The following is a 26779-nucleotide window of genomic DNA, read 5'->3' as shown; positions in this document are numbered from 1 at the left end:
TATGATGATATGATAATGGATATTTAGTTTTGACATTAGCGTTAGCCAGCATTAGAGTTTAAAGTGAGAACAGTAATGCAGCGGGAGAAGCGTTTGTCATCAGAGGGCTTCAAGCAATAGCACACAAAAATTGTCATTTCTCCGTTTATTTTTATCTTATTTTTTCTCAAAATTTATTTAAATACTTTTTAACACGTTTAAGGGTGCGAACAGGATCCAACATTGCATTAGGAAAGTCCACGTAACGTTACCTTTTTACTTACACCATGATTTGAATATAAAGCGGTAGCGCTAATAAGAAAGAAGCTTTCCTTTCGTAAATCTAATCCCAACGATTCTCGTACCTTCTTCCAATAGATCTAAAAGATCTACCGAGTGTAAACAACCGAATGGGGCGCCCATCACCGCCGTTTGTTTTTTTTTTTTTTTTGCGCCGCAACTTACACACAGCTCGCATTCTTGCCTGCTTATCCATGCTTGCCAAGCACATCATGTGATATTACATTAAGTTTAATGGAGGGACGTTGTAGAAAGAAACGAAACAAGCCAACTAAAAACCACTATTTCGGAAGTGCACAAAAACACAAACCACAAACCCCAACTCTGCAAGTCACTGTAGTTCATTAACGCGGGCAGCGCTTGCGATTGCTTAGGGGCACCCCTTCGTCATACGCACGGCACAAAACAAGTGTCCCACTTACAAGTGTTTTGGAGGAACGAGGGAACTGGGTTCCAATATAGTTTTCCGAATCAATTGCTTCCCGTTTAGCACTGCGTTACAAAGCTCGTCCACGGGTGATTGAAGTTTCTTTTGATGGCTATATATGTATAAGGTGCACCCTGATTCGATACGATTCGAAGTTACGTGGCGGAAAAAAAGGAATCAAGACACGAGAGTTCTGATGTGCCTCCAACGATTTTTTGGTTGTTGGGGAGGATTAGTAAAGTGTTCGACATTATTTTTGTTTTATTTTATTAATTATTCGGACTCCAATTCAGGAGTACCCGGTCAGCTGCGCATTGTCCCACCGGTTGAGGACAATGATGTTTACCCACGAGCCCCATGCACTTTGATTAGCAAAAAAAACCAGGCCATTGTTGCTCATTAAATGCTACCATCCTAACAGCTAGTTAAAATCAGTTCCTCACAGTAAAGAAAAAAAAAAGTAAGTCGATAATACTACATCGTAATAATACGGTACGGGCGCACAAAACTCGACGCCACCTGGCTACTTGCACCATACACGCACCGTCACACGCATGACGTGCTTATGATGATCGATTTTGCTTAAGTATTTTTTTAAATATGCCCATTTGAATGCAGCTCAGAGCGGGATATTGGCCCAGGCGGAGGATTGGCGCGCGCGCGCGCCCACCTTGAAGAGCGGGTGTGTGTGTGTGTGTCCCCGGATGCGTATGTCCGAAGGCCTTGCGGATGGTGTTTGGTGGGTTCTCCAGGTTCTCCGGCCCTCCCTGGGCCGATCGCACAAGCCAGCCGTTCCGGCTAGTGTTCCGGTACGAGTTCGCGGGCCGACTTGAAGCTGAAGATGCGATGATGCCGCTGGTACTGCTTCTTCTTGCGAAACTCGCTATCCGTACCGTGCAGCCCGTCCCACCAGCCAAACAGCCCGTAACACTGATTGAACCTGCGACAAGTGCGGCGCGATTGTGCACGCGTTAATGGTCCGAATGTTTGCCGAAATATCCAAACCGTTGGCAGTGAAATACGATCGCCGCAATGGCGACACATGGTTGATGAGTTTGATGAGTTTAATTGGGAAAAAGAGAGCGAGAAGGAAAGAAAAGGAAAAAAGAAAAACGATAATTAGAAAGTGATTCACACACGGTTCGGGACGTAGTCTATCGGTGTGAGCAGCGTGTATTCACGATGCCCGCTGAACTTGCGTGTTGCATAGTTAAGGCGCTGTGTGAATTAACCATTTACGATTGAGCAGCGATCGTGAGCCGTGCGAAAGGTTAATCAAAATCCAAATCCTCACTCAATGTTTGGTGCCAGAGTGTGTCATCACGACGGTTAAATCTTAGCGTTCCGAAGCTACCCTTTCTGCCGCTGGGTCGACATTCGATAGACTCTCACGAACTCGAACGGCAATAGGGACACAGATTCTGTGTGTTTGCCACCGATTGTGTTGCACAATCTACTAGGCCGCTAGCTGGTAGCACGATATTTTCCCCCTTCGAAAAAAAGCGCACCAGCATCCACCAAAAACTTTGACCTTACTGGCTGGCTTTTTCTTCGGGCACAACCCTTAGCGGAGGTTAACTGGTCCGGCCCCGTACCCTGGGGAAGGTTTTTGGGTCGATCGCGACTTTGACGCATTTTTATGTTACTGGCCGGATCGGAGCTTTAGACAAAGCTTTTGGGGCGTACGAACCTAACACAAGCTATAAATCTTCCTACAGAGACTAACACAGTGGGCATCGATTGGTTCGACGTCGAAAAGTTTGACGTGACCGTTCGGTACGCAACACGCTGCAGCATCACGCGGGCTGGCTGGACTTACTATTGACTGCCGTTCGAATATTAGAAATCGTTCCGTGATGTGTCACCGTGGTTCGTTTGGTCAAGGTGATCGTCGGAAAAGAAAACCTTAACGAAGGCATATGCACCCAGCGCCTTATGCGCGGGGAGATAATACGGAGGTTGACATTTGGAAGAAAGAAGACGATCGTGTCTGGGAACGTGCGGCTGCCTGAGCTTCGCTTCCGCAGACTTGATGCTGTTTCGGATTTCTTTATTCCACCAGACCAACCAATTCCCGAGTGTGTTCCGGTTGGTGAAAGATGGGTGAAAGAGAACCCGAACCGATCGTTAACCTTGAAAAGGCTGTGGAGCGGTTTTTGGAACTGGTTGATATCAAGTTTTGCGCTGTTTGCGAATATAAACATGTCTGTGCAAATTCGATAGTTATGCTAATCGGGCGCGAACTGGCTTATACACATTCCCAACACGGAAGAGCTCTCGGTTTCTAAGTCAAGTGTTTTAAAATCCAGACCTGGGTTCAGAACGCGTTGGCTGAACGAGCATTATGTATTCCGTGCAGATGCACAAGACGTGCCCGCGAACAGAAGGCAGAAGAAGATCACACGGTTGGGAGTGTGATGAAATCGAAAGGATTTCGATACTGGGCTCGGTGGGAAAACTGGAAATTAGACAAAGTTACTCGATGATGTAATCGAGCTCGATCAATCGAATTACACAGTTAAGCCTGAATTCATCTCGTTCATTTGATAGAAGTTAGAGCGAGCTTTCCATCGAAAATCGAACGCTCGAGCGAAACCGAATACTGTAAATCTCGTCTCACTCAAGGTCAGCCGGGAATGTTTGGCGAAAAAATTTGAACACTTTGGCTGACAGTTGCTAATGTTGGGCCACGATCATGTGCTGTAAAAAAAAAAAAAAAACGTTACGGCACCACGATTCAAGGTAAGGGTCTGTACGGGGGACCATTCACTTTCCATCCTCCGGCCAGCACCAGTACCAGGTTCCGGCGATCGTTCGATGTTCAAACTCCTGGACCTCTCGGGAAACGAAGGTGCTCTACTTGGACTTACTTGAGATGGTGGTAATCGTGCATTTCTGAACTACCGAGCACCGGCAGATGATAGCCCGAATGGTCCACCAGCGTGTCCATCATGACGAACGTGAACCAGATGACGATCGTAAACACGTGACAGGTCATGATGGCCGGTCCGACGTACACCGGGAGCAGATCGCTGATGACGAACTCGAACGGATGGGCGTACATCGCAGCCCAGGCCACCGGCGCCGACCACTCGTGGTGCTTCTTGTGGATGCGCTTGTAGAAGAAGCTCGAGTGCAGCAGCCGGTGGCTGTAGTAGAACGTTATCTCCCAGGCCACTATGCACACCATAACGTCCCGTACGATGATGTACAGCGATGGTAGCAGGCGCGGGTCCGGTATGCTGTACGCGATCAGTTTGCCGATGCGGAACGAAAGGTAGGACGTCGGCAGCCCGTACACCAGCTGGTTGTAGGCGACCGTACGGACCAGCTTCTTCAGCCTGCCCCACTCGAGCGGTTCGTTTGCGCCGGGCTGATTCTTGAACTTGCGCATAAACCGGGGCCGATTGGTGACGTCCATCAGCACGAACAGGCCGCCGACGAGCCAGAAGAAGCCGTAGGTGTACGCGGTCAGGAACCAAAAGTACAGCGTTTCGAGATCATCACCTTGGAATTGGAGCAATTACATTACAATACACTCTTCCACTTGGGGTGCCACTATGAGTGCGTTCGTCCTAGCAACCACCTAGCAACTAGTCGGCACAGAGGGCGGCACTTGTAATGAAAGGAGCGAGGACTCCGAAGGATAAGCTACACGCTTACCGATTACATCCAACAACCCGTTCCACTTTCGATCGAGCCAACTAACACTTGGCGCGGTAAACTCGTCCACCGGGAGTAGCGTTACGTTGGCCGCCAGATCTAGCAGCGTTTCCATGGTGGTCTACTGTCACCCGTATGGGAAGGTTCACGGTGAGCGCGGTTGCGTACACTTAACCACTAAGGAGTGCGGTGTGCCGTTGTTGGCGTCTTGCGCTCAACTGAAGCCTTCCGGCTGCGTACCAGCGAGTCGGAGTGTCGGACCGTCGATTAATGGCGCGGCGCGCTCCACGAGGCTCCAAGTGGGGTGGCGGCGCGATTCATCTGCGCGCTTACGTGCGTCTGGTCAACGAACGCGCGCGATTATTGTGGTGCCGATCTGAATCGGTCGTCGTGAGCCGTTCGGTTTTCGGGGCGATGTTCTTCTGTCTGTCGGTGTCGTGCAGCGAAGTTTGGACAGGTATTCAAATTTCGGGTAGATGGTCGAGACCGTTGCAAGCTGCTCGAAATTAGACGTGCAAGGCTGTCTGTGTGTGCGTGTGTGTGCACGCTTTTTCTCGGAAGTTCGAATTAGATCGGAGGTCCGAGAAGGTCTCTCGGAAGGCGAAATTTATTCAGTCGGATCATCCTTGATCATTGCCGCAGGAAAATGGGCTGCAGTCGGCATGGGAAAATCCTTTCAAATTTTCCAACATTTGCTTTGCACCACAACGCAATGTTTCGACAGTTAGGTTCGACAGCCGAATAATAACCAAGCGTTAGAAGAGATCTTGCGTGCCGTTCGGGGTTACGGGCAAAATTAGAGGCGCTATGAATCTTTGCCAAAAATCGATCGAGCGTACGTCGTAGGTCAAGATGTAAGTGGCGATGGTCAGGCCGTTTTGTTTTTGCAGCTAGAAGAAGTCTTGTGCAAGACACAAAGCTCATTTCCGATGAAAGTAACGGTGCGTGACCGGTATCGGTATCATCCGCGAACGTCCCCATTAGAGGGGTAGGAATGGCTAATTGGTGCACCAGTGTTAACAGTCTGGTTTTTGGTTTTTTTTTTCGGCAGTTTCGTAATTGCGACACATGCTTGCAGTTTTTTTGTTTTTATTTTTGCACTGCAAACATGGTCACGATGCAACTCGCACGAATGGCGAATGGTCGGAGGTTGATCGATATGTACGTAGCATCACTCGTTTCATGGCTCATGGCGTCGATGTGGGTGAGCTCGCTTGTCGGTGGTCGTTCAATTTTTTATTGCCTAAACCACACGGCATTTATCATCAGGAAGTTTTGCAAAGGGAGCATGAGTTGAATTTGATTACAGGGTGCCCGACGAGTGACCGAACAAAGACCACCTCGGTACGTGATACGTGAGGATCGGACTTGGCGATTGAAGCTTTCAAATCGCTCTAATGCAACGGTTTGTGCAGCTTCTTGGTGCATTTTGGATCTCATGAGATGCAGTAACAGTATTTCCAAATCCCCGAATACAGCTCGTGAAACGAGCGTTTACTACAGCGACTTAGGGACTCAAGGTCATCCGGAGACTCTACCCACCCGATTGCTTAGACATCAAACAAAACAAATTCTGCCCAAGGGAAGGAAAGGTGAATTGTGTGTTGGTCTCGCCCAGCACAAGCTTTCCAGTTGACCTTAGCGCTATTAAGGCGAACATTGTTTCAACTCGCGTCGCTCGTAGTGTTGGAGGGTGTTTTTGATTAGTGAAAACTGCACGAATGATCTGCACACCCTGCAGCGAGGTGTCTGCCTCAGTTGGTCAAGGTTTGCGCACCGGAAGATCACCGCTAGGCAGGCCTCATTATCACGACCACGTTTGCAAACAGTGTGGTTTGGGAAATGTGACGATAAATTAGGCGCTTCCAAGCGGCCTGCCACAACATCTATTAATCTTTTACCACCGGCGCGGGCAAGCGACAGGTTGAATGAACAAGCGGCATGTTAGTTAAGTCTTACGATATTTGGAATGCGTCTCAGCGTGTGTGTGTGTGTGTGCGTGTGACAAAATCCCCACACTATGATGCAATGACCCCATTCAATCAAGCAGTATCAGTATTTAGCTTTTCCCCTTTCCTTCTCGCAGATCTACTTTAGAGAGTACGCTTGTTTGGTAGAAGGTTGGACCGATGTTGCGATACATTCCTGTAAGCATTCGCCCCGTTACGTGCCGCAGGAGGTGTTAATTGGCTGCGTTACTTCCTCGTGCATGCGGGTGACCTTATCGAGGGAAGCGTAACGCATTATCGGTCGCAAATATTGACACAACTCATCGCTCATTTGCGGCCTGATGAGCGAGAGTGACACAGCCGGGGTACAGAACGCGGTTAAAGAGCGAAAAGATGAATCAATTAGCATGCTTTTCATTTTCGTTCCCAAACTTGTTCTGCGGTGTGCTAGAGTCGCTGGATCGGTCTGGGAGATTTTTGGACAGTGCAGTCCTAGTCGCCTCCGTGTTTGTTTTTTACTTTGTTTTGAGGCTTGAAGTTTCGCACGGAAATATTAAAACACGTCTTCAAAGTACCGGGTATCGTACGGACCGTAGCAAAATGTTGTACTATAATCGAATTATCACCCATGAAAAATGGAAATGATATGAATCTTGTATTAGATGGCGTGCTAGAATGTTCATGAATTATCCACAGCTATCGCGTGTGCGGCAGCTTTTGATCGCTGGCTAACAGCGTTACAGCCAGACGAACTTCTGTTTTGTTGAGATTATCCGTAAAGCTCGCTAGTTGTTTTAGAGTTCATATGAGTTTTGACATAAATTCCTATATTCTTTGGTTTGAACCTCGAAAGGCATTGGTCTGAAGATTCTGATATTCTGTCCTTTGTCTGGGCTGTACAGCTCGGCTGGGATCTGATACCGGTTCCTTCATTTTGGCAACTCACCGTTCTTTAGCGAAATTTAAAATATATTAGGGGCGTTACGGTGCCCGAGTGGTAGAGGCACCAGTCTTTCGCAGGGCAAGGCCGGGCAATTGAATTATATCTGGACTGTTCCCCCACAACTAGCCAGCCCCGTAATGTAAAAACAAGTCTTAGAAGTCATTATATGGCCAACATGAGCTAACGATTCGTTCAGCAAAAGAGAAGTAAGGGAAGAAAATGGCTTGCGCTTGACCGTAACGCGTAACGTTTCGCGTAACGTAACGCATGTATTGTAAAAGAGTGAATGATTTTTCGATTTGTTTTAAGAATCCGATCGAAAACTAATTCACAGTCAACAAGTAAATGGCTGTGTAAAAATTAACTGCTTCGAACTCGTCAACTCGCGAAAAATTCGGCAACTATTCCTTTACAACCTTCATTGGACCGAACCTTCAATATTTCTATTTCTTCGGTGGCATTGCAACCTCAGAAGGTCATGGCCAGTTTTACTTGTTCTTCTTAGCATAATATCAGCATGTACCGGGGTCACTATTCACTGGAGTAGGATAAGATATCAGGCTGAATCACTGGAGTCACTACTTAACAGAGAGCCGATCTGGATCTGGATTCGATTTTGATCCTGTCGTGAGACAGACCGGCTCCGTTATTACTATGTAACCGGGTCAACTATTGGAATGCAAACTTTCGATAAGCGAAATTGATTATTTAATAGAAATAACAATAAGCAATACGGCCAGGCCGTTCTTTATGAATAAAAAAAAATTACAATTAGCGATTCTCTTCTTCGGTATTCGGTATTCGGTATTCTCTTCTTCCTTGGCACTACAACATGCCAAGGTCGTGAGGTCTTGGCCTGTCATTTCTGGCTTTCTGTGACTTAATATTACCCGTACTAAAGTAGTCAGCCTTACGTACGGGGAGGCTGATCTGGATGGGATTTTAACCCCGGTCCTGCCGTGTGAGACCGACTTCGTTATCGCCTCGGCCACCGGACCGCCCCGATGGGCATCCTACATAAAATCGGCACAATGAATGCACAAACCCGTGTTCATATTTCAAAGCGTAACTGAAGTGTAAGGAGAAGTATAGAATACCGAACAGTAAGAAAAGAATTGTTTAAAATTAAATGTAATTTAGTCTAAGTATCTTGTTGCTTTACTTTTTTCTACGTCGCTTTCGTTAAAATATTAATTAATTAATTTAATAATTAAAGCAAATCCGAATCCGATACCTTGACTAATGGAATGATAATCTTGTCTTTTCAACATATTGAACAAAATCAAATAAATAATTTAAACCGACTAATTGCTTACTTGCACCATAAACTTACATTTTCACTGTTAAAATATTAGACAGACTCATTCTATTGTCCATCACTGTAGTTGACGGACAAGATCACAACTTTAAACACAACCGTTCCATGTCCATGTTTAGCAACGGGTCGTGCTCAATTACCCATGACGAGATGGGGGGCCCCCACTGTCGAATTGTTCACCTAAACAGTTAGCATATGCACCCACCGCAGTAGTTCACAGTGGGCACTCACTAACTCACTAACTAAGTCGCATGAGAAAAGTGTTAATACACCAATAAAAATAAACAATTTATCACCGTAACGACGAGCCAATTTGTCTTGTCTCGATGTGACTGACTGGCGACGATCTATCGCGTATAAATCTGTCTGGGAGAGAGAGCGTCAGGGCATCACCATCTTGCGTCATCTGGTGATTGTGGGAGTGTGATGATGCGATCAAACAACCGAACAAGCATCCGATAGCAAAGTGCGATTAAACAACACGGGTGACCAAAAGGTGCTAGTTCCTACGATCGACTAGCATGTGACTAGAAGGTAGAAGTGTGAATTGTTTAGCCACCGAACCACTGTTCACGAACCACTGTTATCGTGCTAACCTCAACGGGTTGCAAATATTGATCGTCACCGCAGGGATCTTCCGCAGGCACAGCTCACTCTACACACCGCCTAACGGCCTCGCTTAGCAAAGCAAGGACACTCGATGGCATTCAAATTTACACAAATTCACTGAACGATAGCCGGAGCGGCGGTGGAGAGATAGATAACACACGCAACTGCCCTTAGACACGGTAAACACAGACGCGTGAACCACTGAACCACTGAACGACACTTACTTGAGGTGATGGAAATCGTGCATTTCGGAGCTGCCGAGCACCGGCAGATGATAGCCCGAATGGTCCACCAGCGTGTCCATCATGACGAACGTGAACCACACCACAAACGTAAGCACGTGGCTGCTCATGATGGCGGGCCCAATGTACACCGGCAGCAGATCGCTGATGATGAACTCGAACGGATGGGCGTACATCGCGGCCCAGGCCACCGGCGCCGACCACTGATGGTGCTTCTTGTGGACGCGCTTGTAGAAATAGCTCGAGTGCAGTAACCGGTGGCTGTAGTAGAACGTTATCTCCCAGAAAACGATACAGAACAGCAGATCACGGAACACGATCGGCAGCGAAGGTAGGATGCGTGGATTTGGCGTCTCGAAGAACACGAGCTTACGCATCATAAAGCCGAAGTAGGTCGTCGGGATACCGTACAGGAACTGATTGCGCAGTACCACCTTCACCAAACGTTTGCACCGATCCCATTCGAGCGGTTCGTTGGCGCCGGGCTGATTCTTGAACTTCCGCAGCGCCTTTGGCCAGTTGGTAAGATCCATCAGCACGAACAGCCCGCCGACGAGCCAGAAGAAGGAATAGGTGTACACCGTCAGGAAGCCCACGTACAGCGTCACGTTGTCATCACCTTGAACGGAGAGAAAAGGGTGGGAAGTTGAGCGTTAGAAAGCAGCCGACCGATGAACGCTGGATGCTGTTGGAGGTCGGCGCTATTTGTCAACCGGGTCAAACGTGCCCCGGGTGGGACGTTAGGTAACGTGTGGATGACGCCACAATGCGAGCGCCCAACCCTACCGATTCGATCGAGGAAGCTGTTCCACGTCTGGTTGAACCACTGCACCAGCGGGCCCTCGCCCTCGGGAAGCCCGTGGACACTCGGGTCGGCGTACGAATCGTTACCGTCCCCGACGGTGGCCATCCACGGTGGCACGAACGAGAGGTTCATCTTGGATGCGGGCGATGCTAATCAATCCGTCCTTGCCGGACGACGGCTAGTAGCAGCAGAAGCGTTTCGATTCGTAGTCGACACGTCCAACGCCTAGGACGATCGGCGATTAACTGACTGCGCTCCACCGGACCGGGGACGATAAAAGGCTTCTAGTGGCCGGGTGGTGGTTGATCGCAATACAGCATGCGCTGACGTCGCAGGGCAGGCCTCTCGGGCCTGTGACCAGTGCCATAAGTGGTTTGCCGAAAATAATCATCACTTGTGCTGCTCTCGACGTACCAACACGCGGGAGACGAACTTGACTTACGTTCTTGGCAACCTCCCCACCGTTCCCCCCACGTTGGCTGCAAATGGGCGCGGAAGTTCATGCAAGTGACTTCCACTACCAACCCTCCGCTGGACGGCCATACTCGAACCGCCAGCCAGTCGAGACGAATATTTGCATACCCAAAATATGGAATATCAATGACTTGCTTCACCGCAAAAATGAGGTCTAGCCGAGCACAGGTCTGGCCCGTTTGGGAGTTTGGGATGCTGCGCGGTTAAGGACACGACTCACCAATGCGTGCCGCGTTATACATCTGTACGGAAGAGCGCGCGAATGTTTTTTTTTTCCATTTTTTGGTATGATGTGCAGAAGAAAATGAGAACAGCTAACCTAACGCGCCCGGACTCCACCACTGTTGTTGACACGGGACGCATGTTTGGTGAAACAATATTTACATCGCCAAATATCGCTGGCAGTTCAGCGGTTTGTAAAAAAAAACCGCACATGGTGGATTGTTTTGTGTGCGCACCGTTTTGTTGAATGATGGAAAGTTCATCAATTTGCTCGTCGAGTCACTATCAGCACCACAGGCTGGGGCAGCGTGACCCCTTGGGGACGTAAGGTTTGGATTGGCTGAGTGACGGCTCGTGTGAGTGTGTGTGTGCTTTGGGTGAAAATAGTGATCCAAAGCCCGAGAGAGGGTTGGTCAGTCGGTTTGAAATGTCGTCGATTGTTTCGTTCGGATGCCATCGGCGAAGGTCAGCGGGATGAGTAATGGAGCTGATCCCTGACGCCCCGTAGCCGCTGTGATCGCTGCGTTGACGCAATGCAGATTAAGTCGTAACGAGTAGTTTTATCTTCCACCTGTTAAAACTGGGTGCTGCTTGGGTGCTTGGGTGCTTGGGAAGTGCTGTGGCCGACAGAGTCACCAATGATGGCTCCTTTTGCAATCGGTCATTTGAAGTGATTTGATGTTTTATCGATCGGTGCGGCTCGTTAATTGCTCTTCAAATTGCGTTTTGCACGATTCGTGCGTCGTTCGCTCCTCGTTACGAAGCTTCCTGCGGCAGAACCTTTTTATTTCAAGACGCGTCTTTAAGGGACATGACGGTGAAGTTCGTGTCGAAGTTTCTACCATCTTCTTTTTTCGGGGTCCCATCGGGCGAGGTCACGGGGTTGTAATAGCTATTTTCGGTTTTGTGTGTGTGTGTTTCGGATTTCGATTTCTCTCCGGCAGGTCAAACCTTCATCCTTCCACCTAAGCAAGGCTGATCGGACCTAATTCAATAAGCTGGCCACTATTTGTAGGTTGTTAATTAAAACCAATATGAACTAAAGTAAACGAACCGCATTTTAGCAATTCATCATGCTTGGATCGGCGTTTTTGTATCGAATGTATCGATTGCTACGGTCCAATGTGTATCAAAATGTGTACCGTTTGTTTAGCATGTCAGCTTCAGTGTTGTTTTAAATCGGATTGAAGGGAGAAGCAGTTCTCGAAAGTTTGAAGCAGATGAGGTTGAAGTTTTGCCGGTTGAATTGGGTCGGTGTTTCGAGCTGTCGGTAAGGAAGATAAACAATTGGCGATCGCAGTGCAGAAATATTTGTCGAGTGGACGCTTATTTATATTATCAAGTTGAGATTCTTCCTGTTCTCTTGTACATTTGTAGCCGTAATTGTTCAATCCTGCTCAGTCTCCTCGCTGAAGCAAATATTTGAGACCAATTTCCATATTTAGGCCAGTTGCAATTGCTTTAGCATGGCACACTTTTTCAATATTATTTATATTTCTGTTAAAAATACAATGGTTGTAGAAAAATATTAGTAACAAAACAAATCAGGAACAGAAAGCCACGCTCATACACGCTCAATCAAATCAATCAAACTCACTCAAAAAACCGAACACCTTTCGCGGTCAAACTGTTACTTGCCACGTTTGCGTTTCGCACTTGACCGGTAGCCGGTGATTAGTTTGGCACACAAAAAAAAAAGATCTATCTACCTAGTAAAATCAGTTAAAAATGCTAATGCATTAAGAGGTGATGGTGATAATTTGTATGCAATCTAGATCAGGGTTCACCGAAATGCCGAACCGAATGTCAAATTTCACCTGTCTTCTACCGACTATTTGGGGCATAGATATCACTTTTTCTTCTTTGCTGATCGTGTTGGGTCGGTTAAGCTTGCCAATCATTGTACAGGAAGCGGTTCGATCTTCGATAAGTAGTCACTCAAAATACTTTGCTCGGTGGTGTTTCTGTTTTGCACCCCGGTCTGTTGTTGGTTCGCTGAAAGACACCTTCCGGCATCCGCTGAACCGCGTATCCTTTGTACCTTTCCCACACATTAGCATACCTGGCCGGTGAAGTTGTTCCAAAGGGAGTGAACAATGTTCAAAAATGGCAAGGCTTGTGAGCGGTGTGCATTTCGTCATTTGTTGCAGTCTGTTGGATGGTGGAAGTCTTACGAACCAGTAGTATTGTTGAAGAATTTGAATAATGCTCTTTTGGACTTTTTTTGATCGTGTGTTGAAATCGCCTCGCTTTCGTAGAATGCAACTGGTACGGAGATCCTTCTATCGTCGGTTAGCAATGTGCGGATCATCAATCTAATCGGGTGTGTCTTATGACGGTTTTGGTATGATAAATGAAATGCACGCGAAAGACAACTAGGCTTTTTATGGAATTGATCATTTGGAAAAATGATGGTGGATATGTTTTCAAAATTTTTATAAGGACACTTTCCTTTTTGTTATTTTGTGTACGTTTATCACAATACTACATTAATTCTTCGAACCGACCGTCAAGTACCTTTCTACCCATATTTTAATAATATTATGATAATAAAAATAAGTTAGTAAACTGTTTAAAATACCTCATCAAACTGTATAGTCAGACCAAGCTACTTCTGCGAACCCTTGCACAAGGATTGATCCTCAGCGGGAATCGTAGGACGGTCTAGTTGAGTGATCGAATACAACAACGTCACAGATCCTTTATCTCTTTTCATTAATCTTCAGAGAGCTAGCGTATTTCCACTAGTCTTATTTAAGACGCGGGACTCGTTATCGACGCCAGACTGGTAGTAGAGCTGATAGTGGCACCGGTCTTCTCAAGACAGGAACGGAGTTCAAATCTCATCCGGACCATTCCCCCGTAGTGAAGACGGGACTATCCAACTACGTGGTCCGGTGGCCGAGACGATAACGGTGCCGGTCTTCACACGGCTGGACCGGGGTTCAAATCCCATCCACACCGCCTCCCCCTACGCAGGGTCAACAACTGACAACTTTGCTACGGGTAAAATCAGGTCACAGAAAGCCAGAAATGGCAGGCCCGAGACTTCTCGAGGTTGTAGTAGTGCCAAGGAAGAAGAAGAAGAAGTAAACTATTGGATGGCCAGCGTGACCACGTAGGTAATTGAACCACAGAAGAAGAATGGTTATCCAGTGTCTATGTTTGGGGCGATCCGGTGGCCGGAGCAGTGGCGGATCAATCTAGGAGTAGAAGGAGCGGTCGCTCGAGGCCTCGTCGACTAGGGAAGCCTCGTCGACGAGGGAAATCTTGTTGGTCTTACTCACAAACGAGTCACCATAAGCGGGGCTTCAATTCGCTCGGGAACCCCAAAGAAGTTGATCCGCCACTGGGCCGGGTTGGTAGTGAGGTCGGTTTTCACACGCAGGAGCGGGACTCGAACCTTGTTCAAACCGTTCCCCGTTACGCCCGGCTGACTTGAGGTTGTAGAGCCAAATGAAAAATCCTATCCAATACCTAAGATGCCTATACACTCAGAAGAAGCGCTCTGTCCAATTATTTTGGATGCAAGATGGAACCGTCCGGTGGCAAATAGACAGCGATACTGGTCTTTCACACGACAGGCACGCTTATCAAATCTTATCTGGATTGTCCCCCCCCAAAAAAAAATACAGAAATGGGAGGCTCAAAACCTATCAAGTTTGTAGCGACAGAAGATGTAGCAGAAGAACTTTAATATAGCCTTGTGACGACCTAGCAGTAGAGTAGTCGTAGCAATAATCGTTCGCATGACAGGATTATTGTAAACTCCAATTCTGATAGCACGCATCTGTGGTCAAATAAACCAGTCAAAGAGGCTTGAAGAGGGACAGTGAAGAACTGTTGAGTTTGTAGTGCCAGAAAAGGAAGAAGAATGGTAGTGGTAATGTTGTGAAATACAGGTTTTTTGGTGAGGATTAGGTGAGGACAAGGAGGAAAAATTTGTAGAGAATTTATATTGACGATCTTGCAACAACCCTGTTACTCTTCTTAAAACATTTCATACTAAGAATTGACTAATGAGCTATAAACAAAATCTAAGAGAAAAAAATTTAAGACAAAATAAATGTAAAATTAGTTTAAAATAGTACATATGACAAAACACACTCTCACATTTTTTTTATCGAGGGATCGTATTGCAATAAATATTATTCAATGGATGCATATTTTTATAATGTTTCTAATTTAACACAAAACTTCATCGATGCTTCGTTCTGTCTCAGTGATCGCTTCAGGCAGGCGAAAGGTTGCAAAAGAAAAACCTACCGACACTCATAAGTAATTTCTTTCCAATCATTCATCATTAGAGTGGGACGGATATTGTTTTGGGTATTTTGCAACGACGGTTCACCGTCCAATGCCACACAGAATGCCGCCCACCAGACGACAACAACGTACGCAATGTAGCTGATTTGGCAGAAGGTCTTACGAGCCTTTCTAAGTTTCGTTCCGAACCGCGTGCGACGGTCAACGATGTTAATGATCGTTAAATTTCGGAGAAAATCCATCACGCGGCCGAAAGCGGCAAGCAGAATAAATCACACGTTTTTCCATTGGTTGATCCAATCGTCTTATCGATTTGTACTGTACACATGCTTCATTTTATTCACATTCATTTGGGGGAATTGCAGGGTACTGGTGTTGGTGGTTTACCATGAGCAACAACAGGCGGGATGAAATAAAAAACCTATCTTTAACTTGACTATCACGCAATAAAATTAGGACCCTTACGCAAATACAAATCACCTTACACCGGGCCCGTAAATCCTTGACCGTCAATAGGCGGCAAGGTTTCGGGCTGGTCGGCGGCAAGGTACAGTCGAACGGTGAGAGAGTAACAATGCTGTGCGAACCCGTCACGGAGCGTCCGCTCACTTGTCCGGCACTAGCTCTCGCGCCGACTGAAAGCCGATGATGCGATGATGGCGCTGGAAGTGTTTCTTCTTCCGGAACTCGGAATCGGTCCCATGGAACCAGTCCATCCATCCGTACAGCCCGAAGCACTGGTTGAATCTGTTGAAGAGACAGTCAGATGAGGATCGGATCAAGCGCGCTCGATTGGGGTGCGGGGGACGGCTTACTTGAGATGATGGTAGTCGTGCGATTCCGGGCTGGAGAGGAACGGCAGATGGTACCCGCAGTGATCCAGTACCGTGTCCACCATGACGAACGCGAACCAGATGGCGGTCGTCGCCACGTGACACTTCATAACGGCCGGACCGGCAAACACGGGCAGCAGATCGCTGATGACGTACTCGAACGGATGCGCATACATGGCGGCCAAGGCAACCGGTGCGGTCCACTCGTGATGCTTCTTGTGCACATACTTGTAGAAGAATCGCGAGTGTAGCAACCGGTGGCTGTAGTAGAACGTGATCTCCCACAGCGTAATGCACACGGCAAAATCGCGCACGATCGTGAATGCGGACGGTAGCGCTCTCGGTGGCGGCACACCATTGCGGCTAACATTGAACGCAATGTAAGACGTCGGGATGCCGACCACAATTTGGTTGAAGAGAAGCGTTTTCACCAACTACACGCACAGGCACACGCACACGCATTCCGTGACAGGGAAGAAAGGGGGAAAAGAACACAAAAACACGTTAGCAAAGATCGTTCTCACTCACTGGCGTGTCTCACTCGGTCCCTTGGTACCTTTTTAAACTTTTCCCAGTCCAGTGGCTCGTTCATGCCGGGCTGGTTTTTGTACTTGCGCATAAACTTGGGCCACTCGGTCAGATCCATCAACACAAACAGTCCACCGAGCAGCCAGTATATGGCGTTGGTGTAGAACGTCAGCACCCACACGTACAGCGTTTCCTGGTCATCTCCTGAAGCGGATCAATCAAAAACCAACCATCACCGTTTAGACACCGCTTTGCAATCGCTTCACTGCACGCTCACTCAAACACCTGGCACACTCGCAAACCGTAACTTACCGATCGTGTCTAGCAAAGCGTCCCATTTGCCCACAAACCATTCGCGCGTTTCATTTCCATAGCCTACTGCCAACGGAACCGGCTCGTAGAACTCCATCCTGGTTGGCTAGCGCTTGGATACTGATCTTACCGGCAGAATATTTCTGCCACACGCAAACTCGACTGGCTTAACCGCTGATAGATAACACAGAATCCTGCACACACCAAAAAAAAGTCCCCCGAAACACTACGCAAAACCGTGTTGCTACCCGTTCCGCGGTTCAGCGAGAAGTGTAAACCCGTTCTGGTGAAATGGTGAATATCTAATGGCGGCATACGCCGGTGCGAACTTCGCGCACGGCACATCCCGCTTCCACCTCTTTCGCAGGAGCCGTAACGTTCCACCGAATTCTTGCATCGTACCGTATCCGGTGGGGTACGGCCGGAGCTGGCCAGAGTCCTCAATTATCGTGGTGGGAGAATAATGAAGTTCACACCTCAAGATCGCCTTGCCAATGCCTGTCTGTGTACTCACACGGGGGGGAAGGAGAGTTACGGGCCTTAGGTAATGAGGCAATTGAATTATGACGAACGGGCCCGAACTTTGTCCATACACGCGCGTGTGTGTGATGTGCGAGATGTCCGAGAGTATGTGCCCGGTGAGCATTACGCCAGGGTACACGGTCGCTACAGTTCACAGTGTGTGCGCAAGATTGCGCATCACCGACAACAACAGCAGCTTGAGATGTACCTCCGTAGGAGTGTGTACCGTGGCAGGATCGCTCTTGCACACGACCAAACAATGGTCGGCGGCATGTTTTGCTATTGTAACACGAGCCATGCAAGAGGCTTAAAATTTGCTGCAAAACTTTTTGGACGCTTTCAGTTGGTGTGAATGCGCATGTCGGACCCGGGCGCATTATAGGGCCGCCTAGGAAGACGATTTTTTGAAGGTTTTGCCTTGTCAATGTGGTAGGTACATGGGTTCGTTGAAATATTTACGTTTCACATTGTCGCGTAGATAGTGCGACACGGGTGCAAATTTTTCACCATTAGGTCATCCGTTTGGCGTTTGCTGGACTATTGGCGAAACAGTCAGTGAGTATTCTCTCTTTGTGCTGTTAGTTAGCAAGGTAGTAGATGGAGCCCAACGCCTAAAGCTTTTCTACCCTTAGCTAGACAGGTTTACGGCTTGCGTTATGTAATTTGGCGCAGGATTTTTGTGCGTTGTTCCCCCGTAGCTGGGCCGAAAATCGCGTCACGGAGTTTGGATCGAAAATGATTAATGATCGTGGGGTTTCTTGTGCGCCGCAGTACGATACAACTACTACAAAGGCAAAGGCCCGCCAAAGAAAGCTTGGGAGTTAATTATTTGATAGCTAATGTATCGATTGTTTCTTTCAGCAGCACTGCGTTGCAAGCCGCAATTTATTTCATTTGGATCGTCAATCGACCTTGATCTCTAACTTAGCATCTTACTGCTTGGTGCTTGGTGGTGACCACGTGCTTTATTCACCCGTTTCCAAAGGTTTACAGCTGTGCGAAAGCGTCTAGCAAGAACATATCAGCTACTTTTCAGCTCGCTTTCGCTTTCTTCTTACCATCCACATGTTGGAACTGGTTTTTGGAGTTTGGAGCGATCTAAAAATATTCCTACCCTGACAGACATAGGATGACATTGGATAGGAAAACACTAATAAGAATATTTTAACAACCAAGAATTAGAAATATTCATTAGCTTTATGCTAGACCGTTGAGCTAATGCGCGGGAGAGCTATAAACAAGTTCTTTTGAATTTTTTTTATATGTTGTTTACTAGAAAGGTAGAGACTTGCTTGCTGCATAATAGCTTAAAGGAAGTGTTTAGTATGGTTGCCTTTGACAAAAGGTACATTATCCACAGTTTTATGGTACCTGTTGCGTTGTTACAAACTGTGGATTTATGTCTCGGTCATGGTTCATTATCTATGGTATGAGTTTTCCTGGTTCTCCTTGAAATATTATATTGTTCAACCGTAACACATCGGCATTTACTAATATTGTATTGTCCACACTGCTCGGCGATCGTATAAAGAACTCCCAACCGAAGCATTTGCACGTATTTGAATTACGCTCAGAACAAAGCTCAAAGGTTTCAGAACAGGTTTCTGGGAATAATGGTGCGTATTGACGCGGTTGTATGCTCAACCATTTTTCAGCCGTTATGGCTCCGTTCGTTGGTATTCGCACCATTCAAAATCATTATTTGAAGTCATCTTCCGATCGAACAAAAAATAAAAGACTTCAATGCCGGCGTAGCGTACGGTAAGCGACGAACCCCGCTCTGTACTTACGATTGACTGTTCTATTCTCTCACTCTCGCGAGCTTTTTTTTTCTCTCTCGCTCACGTTTTCCTTATTTGGTTCTACGCACTGCTATGTTGAGCAGCAAATATTTTTACAGCATCTATGAAAATAGAGATGCCCAGATAGCTGTTCCTATTCAAGTAGACATTGACCCAGCCCCGCAGCAACCGATCGCTATGACGAGCCCGACGACAATCAACCGTCGACACTGACAGTGACGTATGTGTTTGGCTTTTCGGCGTGCGGGAAACCGGTTTCCAAATTTTTGTAGTGCAGTTCAGTGGTTAAGTGCAATTGTACGGGAGAAAATAAGAAAATTTAGCAAAACAGAAAGCAAAAACACAAAATAAAACACCACCCAGGAAAGCGAAACGAACGAGTTGAAATTCATAAACAACACCGACGATGGCTAAAAATGTACGGTATTGGATGCGTCGCACGGTTCGCTGCACAATTGGGCGTGGGAGCTTTTTTTCTTTGCAATAGAATTGCCAAAAATGTGCAATGTGTAATGACCGGTGTTCAATTGGGGCTTTCCTATTTGTAGCGCGAAATCATACAGCTGCACGTGGGCCAGGCTGGCGTCCAGATGGCAAGCGCTTGCTGGGAGCTGTACTGTCTCGAGCACGGCATCTATCCGGATGGGATGTTCTGCGACTGTTCCATCTACGAGGACTGCAGTGCGTTCTTCAGCTGTGACCGGGCGGGTCAGTGTGTGCCGCGGGTGCTGCTGCTCGATCTGGAACCGTCGGTCGTGGATGAAATCCGGATCGGCACGTACCGGGAACTGTTTCATCCAAACTCACTGCTAACCGGGTGTGAGGATGCGGCCAGCAACTTTGGCCGGGGACACTATCGGCTCGGTCAAACGATGATAGAGCCGGCGATGGATCGAATACGCAAGCTGTGCGAGCACTGCTCGTCGCTGCAGGGTTTTATGATGTTTCACAGTGTTGGCGGTGGGACGGGTGCCGGACTGGGGACGCTACTGTTGGAGCGGCTTGGGGAAGACTTTGGCAAAACGTCCCGCATGGAGTTCGACATCTTTCCGTCGCCCAAGGTATCGCCGGTTATAGTGGAACCGTACAACGCTATACTGGCGTCGCACGTCGCCATGGAGCATAGCGATTGTACGTTCGTGCTAGACAACGAGGCACTGTACGATGTGTGCGATCGGAACTTGAACGTACGCGAACCATCGTACACGAATCTGAATCGCTTGGTGGCGCAGGCTGTATCGTGCATCACGGCGTCGCTACGGTTTTCCGGCGCGATCAATGTGGATCTGCTCGAGTTCCAGACGAACCTGGTCCCGTTTCCAAGGATTCACTATCCGCTGGTGACGTACGCACCGCTTGTACCGGGAAGTACGGCTCGGCATGAGCAACCGACGACGGCCCAGCTCACGTACGAGTGCTTTGAACCATCGAATCAGCTCGTTAAGTGTGATCCTCGTACGGGCCGGTATATGTCCTGCTGTCTGCTGTACCGGGGCAATATAGCGCCGATCGAAATTAATCGTGCACTGCACGAGATGCGCTCGAACAGTTCGATCCGGTTCGTGGATTGGTGTCCGACCGGGTTTAAGATCGGTATTAACTTTCAGGCACCGATCGCGGTGCCCGGGGCCGATCTGGCACGTTCCGATTTGGCGTGCTGTATGCTGTCGAACAATACGGCGATCAAGGCGGCTTGGACGAGGGTCGCCGACAAGTATCAGCGTATGTACGATCGGAAAGCATTTTTCTATCATTATCTTGGGGAAGGTAAGTTTCGAACATGCAATCCGTGGTGATTTTGTAAATGGACTTTAAACTCTCTGTTGTTCTAGGTCTCGAAGAGCAAGATCTTACGGAAGCGATTGAAAACATTCGCACGCTCATAAAAGATTATGAGGAAATTGAAAAATAGTCGCAAGCTGTTAGACGCACGCAACGCAACTTATAGTGCGCGTCAGGAGCCCTTTAAAGCTGGCTGCACATTGTCGGGACTTCATTAAAGTTCCAGCAAGTTGTATTCGTACCAGAATGTTGCGTTGTGTGGTGTTTGCTTTACTCGTCGCAGTCACCTTACCAGGTGTACCGACGGCACAGGCCATCTGCACAGCATCCATATCCGACGATCGTGTTGCTGCCTGTGCCTTCAACCCATTGCTACTGCTTGTGGAACGTTCCGGTTGGGTACTGTCCCGGCAGAACTGTGGTGAAACGGTCGGTGCGGAAGCGTTCGATGTGCCACCGATCATATACTTCGATTACACCGAACCAAAGCATCTCTATACCGTGGTGTTTGTGGCCGAGCGTCTCCATCAGACTCGCTCCACCGATGCCTCCACCGAACGATCGTTCTATTTGCAGTGGCTGGTTGTGAATGTTCCCGTGAGTAACGTGTTATTTTCTTCGAACGTACCGAAAGTGATAAAGCTTGATTTGCGTCACTGTCGGCCGAGATAGCGACGTAGTTCCGGCTCTCTTGAAGTTGAACTAAAAGAAACATTTGAAGGGCGGCCTTTTTTTCTGGGTCCACCGACTGATTGCACAATTGCGCAAGGCAATTGGTGATCAAAGGTTTTGCGGGTTTAAAGGCGAAGAAGATGGTTTGTTAAACCTCGCCAGGGACAATGATGCCGCATTTGATTGCCCTACGCGCCGCTCATGGAGACAAATCATGATCTTTAATGAACTGTCGAATGCCAGCGTTTGCTACTGTTTATCGGTGTCAGATCAACTTCCCAGGAGGTAAGGCCCGACGAAACCGTCCGTCCGTCCCGGTGAGTGTCATTGGCCGATGACCACACATAAGCACCCGGGCAATGTGTTAAGTGCATCGCACCGAAAACATCATTAAAACTGGAAACTACCCATCCGGGCTTGTGTAACGCGCTTGTGCCGCCCGTGTTGACCGAGGGCATTATGCTCGCCGCTATTGTCCACCGCGCCGCGCAAACATTTGCCGAAGCATTTAGTTATCAACCAGATGGAAGTTTTGTGGTCTTTTGTTTTTATGCATACACGCCTGATTACGGCACGGTTTTTGTGTGACAGTAATGATTTTATTTGGGAAACAATGTATGCAGTTCGGGCACAACTATGCTGTGCTTTTTTTTTTTGGTGGTTTATCTTGAGGCTTAACCAGATAATCCAACATACAACATGATGAAATAGTTATCCAACGTTAACTGATAGATTATTCATAAGATTAGCGCAGTTTGTTTGATCATTCGCTAATGGTTTACGCTAGTCGGGGGTGCTAATTAGCTTTTGTAACGCATAGCGGCTTCCCGGAATTGTGCGAACGGGCCATTAAGCAAAAAAAAATCTAAAGAAGCTCTTTCTTTAGAAAATAGAAAATTTATTAACAACCTACGTTAGACAGATCGCCTAATAGAAAATAAAAAATTCAAACGACTGATTGAACCCCTCTTCCTAGGGAGTTCTCACGATAATGATCGCGTCATCACCGCAAATGGATGTATACGACGTAAATTGTTAACAATCTCAAGTGGCCACACTGTACAAACAATGGTGTGGACCACACGAGCACAAACAAAAACAAGCACGCGTCACACCGTCGCAAGCTCGCAAGATCGGGAAATGGCGAATGCTGGAGATCTTTGGCCCCAAAAAAAAGTACGATGAAATCATAATTTTCTCCACAGCGGCAACATCGCTGATTGAAGCGAAAGTGTATGTATGCTAGTTGATGGGTGATGCGTGAATATTCCTCGACGATGGACTGACCTTCAACTTGATGCCGAATGGCGGCCAAATACAGTTTCACCGAAGAAGGCCTTAGAAGGAATCGTTCGTATTGCGAAGCCCTCGAATCTGCTTTACTTTTGTAAGAGAAGGGATCAAGTGGATTTGAAGCAAAAAAGGGAAAATCATTACATTCAGTTTCTGACCACCGGATCGGGTAATTATAGTACTCGATCGTACGATCTATGTACGTGAGGCCAGCTCAAACCTCTTTCCAGTTCAGTTCGTGTGGCACATGTTGCGCTGTTAGGCGCTAGCACGTTGAAGAGGACGGCCCGAAAAATGGCACGGTTAACCGTCGTTTGCCGGCGATCGTGTCCGATCGTATGCGCGCAAGCTGGTTGTGGTTGTGTTGTTTTACGCGGGTGGGACGGTGGAACCATTGCAAGGGAACTTATTATTTTCGAACCAGCGTTTGTTGTCTGCTCAACCACTTCAGCCGAAACCACTTGGCACTGCGATTGTCGTCATTTGCTGGCGTCAGCGTGCCTGTGGCCTCACCTATACCGCTGGCAACTTCCGGTCGTGTGAAACCTGAGGGACGGCTTCCGTGACACTTTGGCACGGATATTTTTTGTTGTTTTGACGGTGAGATACTCGCCACCGAGGGGGATGTGGGGTTTGTGCCGATAGTGAGTGCAAGAACAACGAGTACGACGAGCTGTAAATATTTGTTGTACAGATCGAGCCGAACTGGGGTGACTTTATCGCACGTCGCGCGAAAGGCAAACTTTTAGCGTTTTGAGCGTATTGATTATGTTGTTTGAAATATTAATTGATGGGTGTTTAGTTCCGTGTTTGATTTGGTTTAATTATGTGACTGCAGTATTCTTCCTTTTTCAGTGCATTGTTTGTTTGATTTTTTGACACATATTTTAGTAACGTGAATTTAAATGGTTGATATCGTTTGGTTAACCGTAACAAAAGGAGCCAATCTCAATATTTGGTTAATTTAAAAAAAAATATAAGGAGGATGATTTCGATAGCTGTTATGAATAATTGCGCTTATTTTGTATTTTCTAATCTCAACTAATCTTTGAGGAAGTTGTAATAAAAACGTCAGAAAATCAATAAGTAGAGTTAGACTTTGTGGTGAGAAGAAATGTGAGAGGGGGGGGGGGGGGGGGGAGAGAGCTTAGTGAGAGCGGTCGAAAGGGAGAAGGCTTATAATAGCAAAATTCAAATTGTTAATATAAATACAACCGTTACAGTTCGCAATCTATGTGCGTTGTACTAAAACGAAGCCGCCTAGATGTATGCAATGTTGAAACCTTTTTAGAACATTGCTTTGCATACTTGCCTGATGGCTGCGCTTTGTTTGAAATTCATAAGGTGACGGACGATACAGGGTTTATCAGGTGAATAAACAAACTTCCATCGTTTTCTGATAACTTTAACATAAATATTGAAGGTAAGAAAGTTATGGAGCCAATTACAAATAATTTGAAAACTTTTGAGCTACTTCTACTATACACGATTTATTAAGATGTTCAATTAATTGCCTAAATTATTCTGTCACTTATATGTAATACATACAAGTAAGTTAAGTAAGTAAGCAGGTAGAAGAAAAATTATGATTATGATTAACCACAACGCATTCGTCGAGCACCATGTACGCAGGACTAGCTTTATAGCTAAGGGTAAACAAAAGTCAATAAGAAAGCTAGCTGTGGCAGATCTAAACTTCTCGAGGACTTAGAGCCAAACAACGACGTTGTATCCAACTACAAACAGTTAAAACTATAGCACAAATATTTTTAAGTTGATTTTGTTCACAGCTTACTTAATTTTTAATGTTTTCATTTCAGGAATCATCTCTCGCAAACGGAATGAGATACATGGATGGTGACACAATCGTTGGTAAGTAGTAGTGTCATCCCGGGAAAGCACTTGCTTCTTCCACCAACCCCTATCGAAGCTGGACTCGACATGAAATCGACTACATTGTTGCTCTCGTACGATTGATTCGTGCCGCGCTGTAGTGTTTTGCCAATGCTTGAGCTTGTTTCCTTTTGCGCTAATGCAGATTATCTATCACCCGAGCCACGATCTGCCGATGATGATGATGATGATGATGGGCAGCCGACACGCTACGGATTCTATCTGTACGAACAGGTTTACGGTACGATCTATCCACCGACACCGAGCACCAGGGAGTACTTCAGTTTGGATGGCTGGATCGGCACAATCTATCCCGTGGCCTCCCTCTGCGGTCCAGTTGCATCGATCGGATTCGGGGTTTAGTAGCGCGGTGGCCCTTCGGCAGTCCGGATAAATTGTCCCACCATATCGACGGTAAATATCTTACCTCCTTCTCCAGCGACGCTACGATATTGACGATCGTATTTGTAGGTGCAGTGCAGTAAGAATTGTGATCGGCTGCATGAAGCCATGAAGGTTTCGTTTGTTTTTATTTACTACCACGGGAGAAAGAAATGGTAACGCGAGATAGCGATTGCAAACCTGGAGTAAATATTATATCTCCACCACAGGTACAATTTATACGTGCTGCGGCAGCATAATTTAGCTGCAAGTAGTACCCTGGCGACGCAACCGACGACATGTACACGTGTACACGATACACCGCCTGGACGCAGCTAGCAGTAAATAAAGGACCAGCATTTCTTCAACCCCTGCAGCTGGTTAACATTCAAAAACACTGCTCCAAAATCTTCGCTCTACAAACGGAAGATGTAGTTCAGATTCCGTTTTTGTGTAGGTCTTGGTCACAGTGTGTGTGTGTGTGTCCGTCCATTTTGTTTCAAAATGTATCCTACCGAAGTCTTCGTCCCCAGTGCCTCGGGCAAGGGAAAGAAACTGACCGACCAATGTTTTTGTCGTCACCCTTCTGGTCTTTATCGCAAACTACGTGCCCCTCAATGTGTTCATCAGATATCTGGAGCTGCAAACAGGAAAATAAAATAACAAAAAACAGATCTCCAAAGTTTTGCTCAAGGTGTCGATCGTGGAGATCGTGGGCCCCGCTTTTGGGTTGCGTTTATCCATGTCCTCAGCCCCAATCACAGCAAAAGTGTGTGTGTGTCTCAATATCATTTTCGTGCGCTAGTCTCGGCGCTTGTTGTGTCGCGCCCAGACGGAACTAGTGTCTGCGCGGGAATGGAGAACGGTTGTCAACGGGTTGTCGCATAAAACCCTGGACAGGGTAGATAAGATTTCGATTGGGAATGGTCAACCATCGACGTGCGTCGGTGCAATCGGGCGCATGTTCAAACAATGCCATTAAATCTTAGCCCGAATCGAACCGTTCACTTCCCGGGCGAAATGGGCTGTGTGGATCGAGAACTCCCCGTGGCTGCGATCGGTGATGACAGGTAGGTAGATCCTTCCGAGGTGCAGGCACAATACCCCGTCTGTACAGGGGGCATTCGTGAAGCCACCGACGGCAGGCCTGTAACGCGGAGTGACAGTAATTGCGTGAGCGCTCGCAATGAAGTCATTTTCCAGCTGAAGCACGTGCTCAGAAGTTCCGCTCAATTCTTGACTGCAGACCCGTTTGACCCCGGATCGCCGGAGTGTTACTTTCGTTCACGGATTATCATCCTTTTGTGTGTGTGTGTGTGCACTGGCGTTGAGAGGTGCGAAAGTAATCGAATAATAAAGGAATGCAGTGTACGGATTCCCTTTTTGCGAAAGTCCCGGCAATGGGCGGACATGGCGAACTGGGCACCGGGGTCCACCGGTTTGGGGCGATTTTGTGTCAAACGATTTGACGTAATTGATGATTAGCGAAACGGACGGAATGCACAACGCGCCGATACGCAGATGTGAAAACGCTGTTCGGTGTGTTTGCGGTATCGGTGATTGG

The 26779-nt window shown here is 47.2% G+C and overlaps 4 protein-coding genes across 6 annotated transcripts; 2 read left to right on the top strand and 2 right to left on the bottom strand.

Annotated features, from left to right (window-relative positions):
- Positions 1-1504: 1504 nt before the first annotated feature.
- LOC118506189 (fatty acid hydroxylase domain-containing protein 2-like) lies at positions 1505-8112 on the bottom strand. The gene is made up of 3 exons (XM_036042980.1): positions 4370-8112; positions 3577-4213; positions 1505-1646 (listed from the first exon to the last, which is right to left on the bottom strand). The coding sequence occupies exons 1-3, from the start codon at positions 4482-4484 to the stop codon at positions 1505-1507; spliced, it is 894 nt and encodes a 297-aa protein (XP_035898873.1). The 5' UTR covers positions 4485-8112.
- A 1296-nt stretch (positions 8113-9408) lies between these two features.
- LOC118502459 lies at positions 9409-17183 on the bottom strand. The gene is made up of 6 exons (XM_036034689.1): positions 16871-17183; positions 16587-16762; positions 16013-16464; positions 15805-15944; positions 10217-10384; positions 9409-10049 (listed from the first exon to the last, which is right to left on the bottom strand). The coding sequence occupies exons 1-6, from the start codon at positions 16965-16967 to the stop codon at positions 9409-9411; spliced, it is 1674 nt and encodes a 557-aa protein (XP_035890582.1). The 5' UTR covers positions 16968-17183.
- A 2046-nt stretch (positions 17184-19229) lies between these two features.
- LOC118506188 (tubulin alpha chain-like) lies at positions 19230-21573 on the top strand. The gene is made up of 3 exons (XM_036042979.1): positions 19230-19612; positions 19743-20961; positions 21027-21573. Exons 1-3 carry the CDS (start codon positions 19601-19603, stop codon positions 21104-21106), a joined length of 1311 nt encoding a protein of 436 aa, XP_035898872.1. The 5' UTR covers positions 19230-19600; the 3' UTR covers positions 21107-21573.
- Positions 20975-25889, top strand: LOC118506190. 3 transcript variants are annotated; one of them, XR_004905491.1, is made up of 4 exons: positions 21196-21573; positions 24762-24813; positions 24980-25248; positions 25446-25889. XR_004905491.1 is itself a non-coding variant. In XM_036042981.1 (3 exons), exons 1-3 carry the CDS (start codon positions 21223-21225, stop codon positions 25195-25197), a joined length of 621 nt encoding a protein of 206 aa, XP_035898874.1. In that variant the 5' UTR covers positions 20975-21222; the 3' UTR covers positions 25198-25354. The 3 variants fall into 3 exon arrangements, 1 of the variants encoding a protein (XP_035898874.1); XR_004905490.1 differs by having other exon boundaries at positions 24980-25391; positions 25446-25883; XM_036042981.1 differs by lacking the exon at positions 25446-25889 and having other exon boundaries at positions 20975-21573; positions 24980-25354.
- The last annotated feature ends 890 nt before the right edge of the window (positions 25890-26779 follow it).

This window comes from Anopheles stephensi, chromosome 2 (assembly GCF_013141755.1).
Source record: "Anopheles stephensi strain Indian chromosome 2, UCI_ANSTEP_V1.0, whole genome shotgun sequence".
Classification (NCBI taxonomy): Eukaryota; Metazoa; Arthropoda; class Insecta; order Diptera; family Culicidae; genus Anopheles; species Anopheles stephensi.
Note: the sequence above shows the minus strand (reverse complement) of the source record. Positions and strands in the feature narration are given on the sequence as shown.